The sequence below is a fragment of the Myotis davidii genome, unplaced genomic scaffold, assembly GCF_000327345.1.
Source record: "Myotis davidii unplaced genomic scaffold, ASM32734v1 scaffold887, whole genome shotgun sequence".
Lineage (NCBI taxonomy): Eukaryota > Metazoa > Chordata > Mammalia > Chiroptera > Vespertilionidae > Myotis > Myotis davidii.
In genome coordinates this window covers 58574-60397 of record NW_006299307.1, presented here as the reverse complement: position 1 = coordinate 60397, position 1824 = coordinate 58574, and the positions used below count along the sequence as shown (strand labels likewise).

The following is a 1824-nucleotide window of genomic DNA, read 5'->3' as shown; positions in this document are numbered from 1 at the left end:
TTTTTTTTTTTTTTTTTTTTTTTTTTTTCTCTATTGAATTCCTGTTAGTGTTAATTGCACTCTTTTTAATCCTCACTCTTTTGTCCTCAGCTGCTTTTCAGGGAGAGTGAAAAGGAGTGAACAGGGAAAGATTGGGGAACATTGATATGAGGGAGACATAATGACTAGTTGCCTCTCGCACCCACTTGATGGGGCAGGAGCTAACCTCCACCGATGTGTGTGACCTTGACAAGGAATCAATCCTCTACCCTTCCGTCTGCGCTCCAAGCATTGAGCAAAACCGGCCAGGGTTTCATTGTACTGTTAACCCCTTGTAGTGGTTTTTATTCCTGGATAGCTGTCTACTTGTTCTGTGAGTGGAAAGGATTATCATGTATCTGCCATCTTGCTGATGTCACTAACATAGATTTCCTTTCCTGTGATTACTGTTGCACTTTGTAGTTCTTCCACAATGCTCACCATGCATCTCTTTGTTTTTTTCTTTTGGATTTATATCATCTGAATCCCATATGCTGAAACAATTGGGATTCATGGGAGAGAATCATTTGTGCATCACAGAAGAAACACGACCTGATGAATGACAGGGTGGACCCAGAGGTGGTCTTGCCTTGGTGAAGGCCTGTTGGAAGAGTTTTGACAACAGAGCTTTGTGAAAGTCATAACTAGGAACCCATTTTGTTCAAATGTATTTTGTTGCCATGACCCATTCCTCACCCAATTCTACTTGTACTTGCTTATTGTTGACACTTTGCCAACTCCTCTGTTGTAATAGTGTTCATTTCTACCCGATTCCAAGTGCACAGATAACTTTAACTTCTCTAAACATTGCCCCTCTACCTCTTTCACAGTTCTCTCTTTATGGCGAACCCACCTTAGTCTATGCCTGCAGAGCTTTAGAGTACACATATATTATTGTGTTGACCTTGAACATCTTGTGCTCCAATACAATAGTTCTTTGTGAGTTTGAGCACATTCAAATTCTCCTACCCAGACTCAGTTTCCCAGAATGAACGGTCCTAAAAGAAGCCGTCTGTAGAGGATCAGTGAGCAGAGCCTTCTTCTCTTCTATGTTTCCCATTCTCTGTTTCTGTCCCTGCCTTGATGAGATTTTCACCATTGACTAATCTTTGGGGCCAAGTAATGTATAACAGCTATTTCTTAGAGTCCAACTCACTTGTCTGAAAATTATTCTATGAAATCATGCCTAGTCATGACAGATAAACATTTGTAGTAAAGATATTCTGTTTTCATAAGGTCAACATGTATTTCACCAGCGTTTCCTTTTGTTAAGGTTGTTGCTGTGGAACAGAGAATGTGGAGGAACCCACTGAACAGAACGATTCTGTAAGAGTGTCACAGGCAAGGAATCCCAAGTTAGCCTTGTCTTCCAAGAAGAGCCACCCCTGTGAGAGTTGTGGACTAGTTTGGGGAAACATTTTCCACTTGACTGAGCTGCAGGGACAGATAGTGTTGAGGTGTGGGGCATGTGCAAAACAATTTTATTTCAGTGCAAAATCTCAGCAGCAGCATGTGAGAGAGAACATGTTGATTAGAGGTGTGGGCAAGATGTCACTTTCAAACATCTGCAATTTCAATGTTTACCAGAATTATTTCACCTGTAGGGAGGTTGGGCAGGGCACACTTACCTGGTCAGGACATCTTCATCTTAAGGCTTCTCAGACCAGGGACAGGCCAAATGATATTTCAAAGGGTGGATTAGCATTTCAAAGGAGAAAAAGGTTTTACACCAGAAAGGAATTTGAGGAAGACATTGGCAGTAGTAATCTTCATCGTCATCATCAGACAGTTCACACTGGAGAAAAC

The 1824-nt window shown here is 41.5% G+C and overlaps 1 protein-coding gene across 1 annotated transcript in view; it reads left to right on the top strand.

Moving 5' to 3' along the window:
* Positions 1-1821, top strand: part of LOC107184843 (zinc finger protein 211-like) — a gene marked incomplete at its 3' end in the record, with an annotated part of 8839 nt that extends 7018 nt beyond the window's left edge. Inside the window, exon 2 of the mRNA XM_015571195.1 lies at positions 1292-1821. Within this exon, the coding sequence (XP_015426681.1) occupies positions 1292-1821 (530 nt within the window). The remainder of the gene's footprint in view (positions 1-1291) is intronic.
* Between the last annotated feature and the right edge of the window lie 3 nt (positions 1822-1824).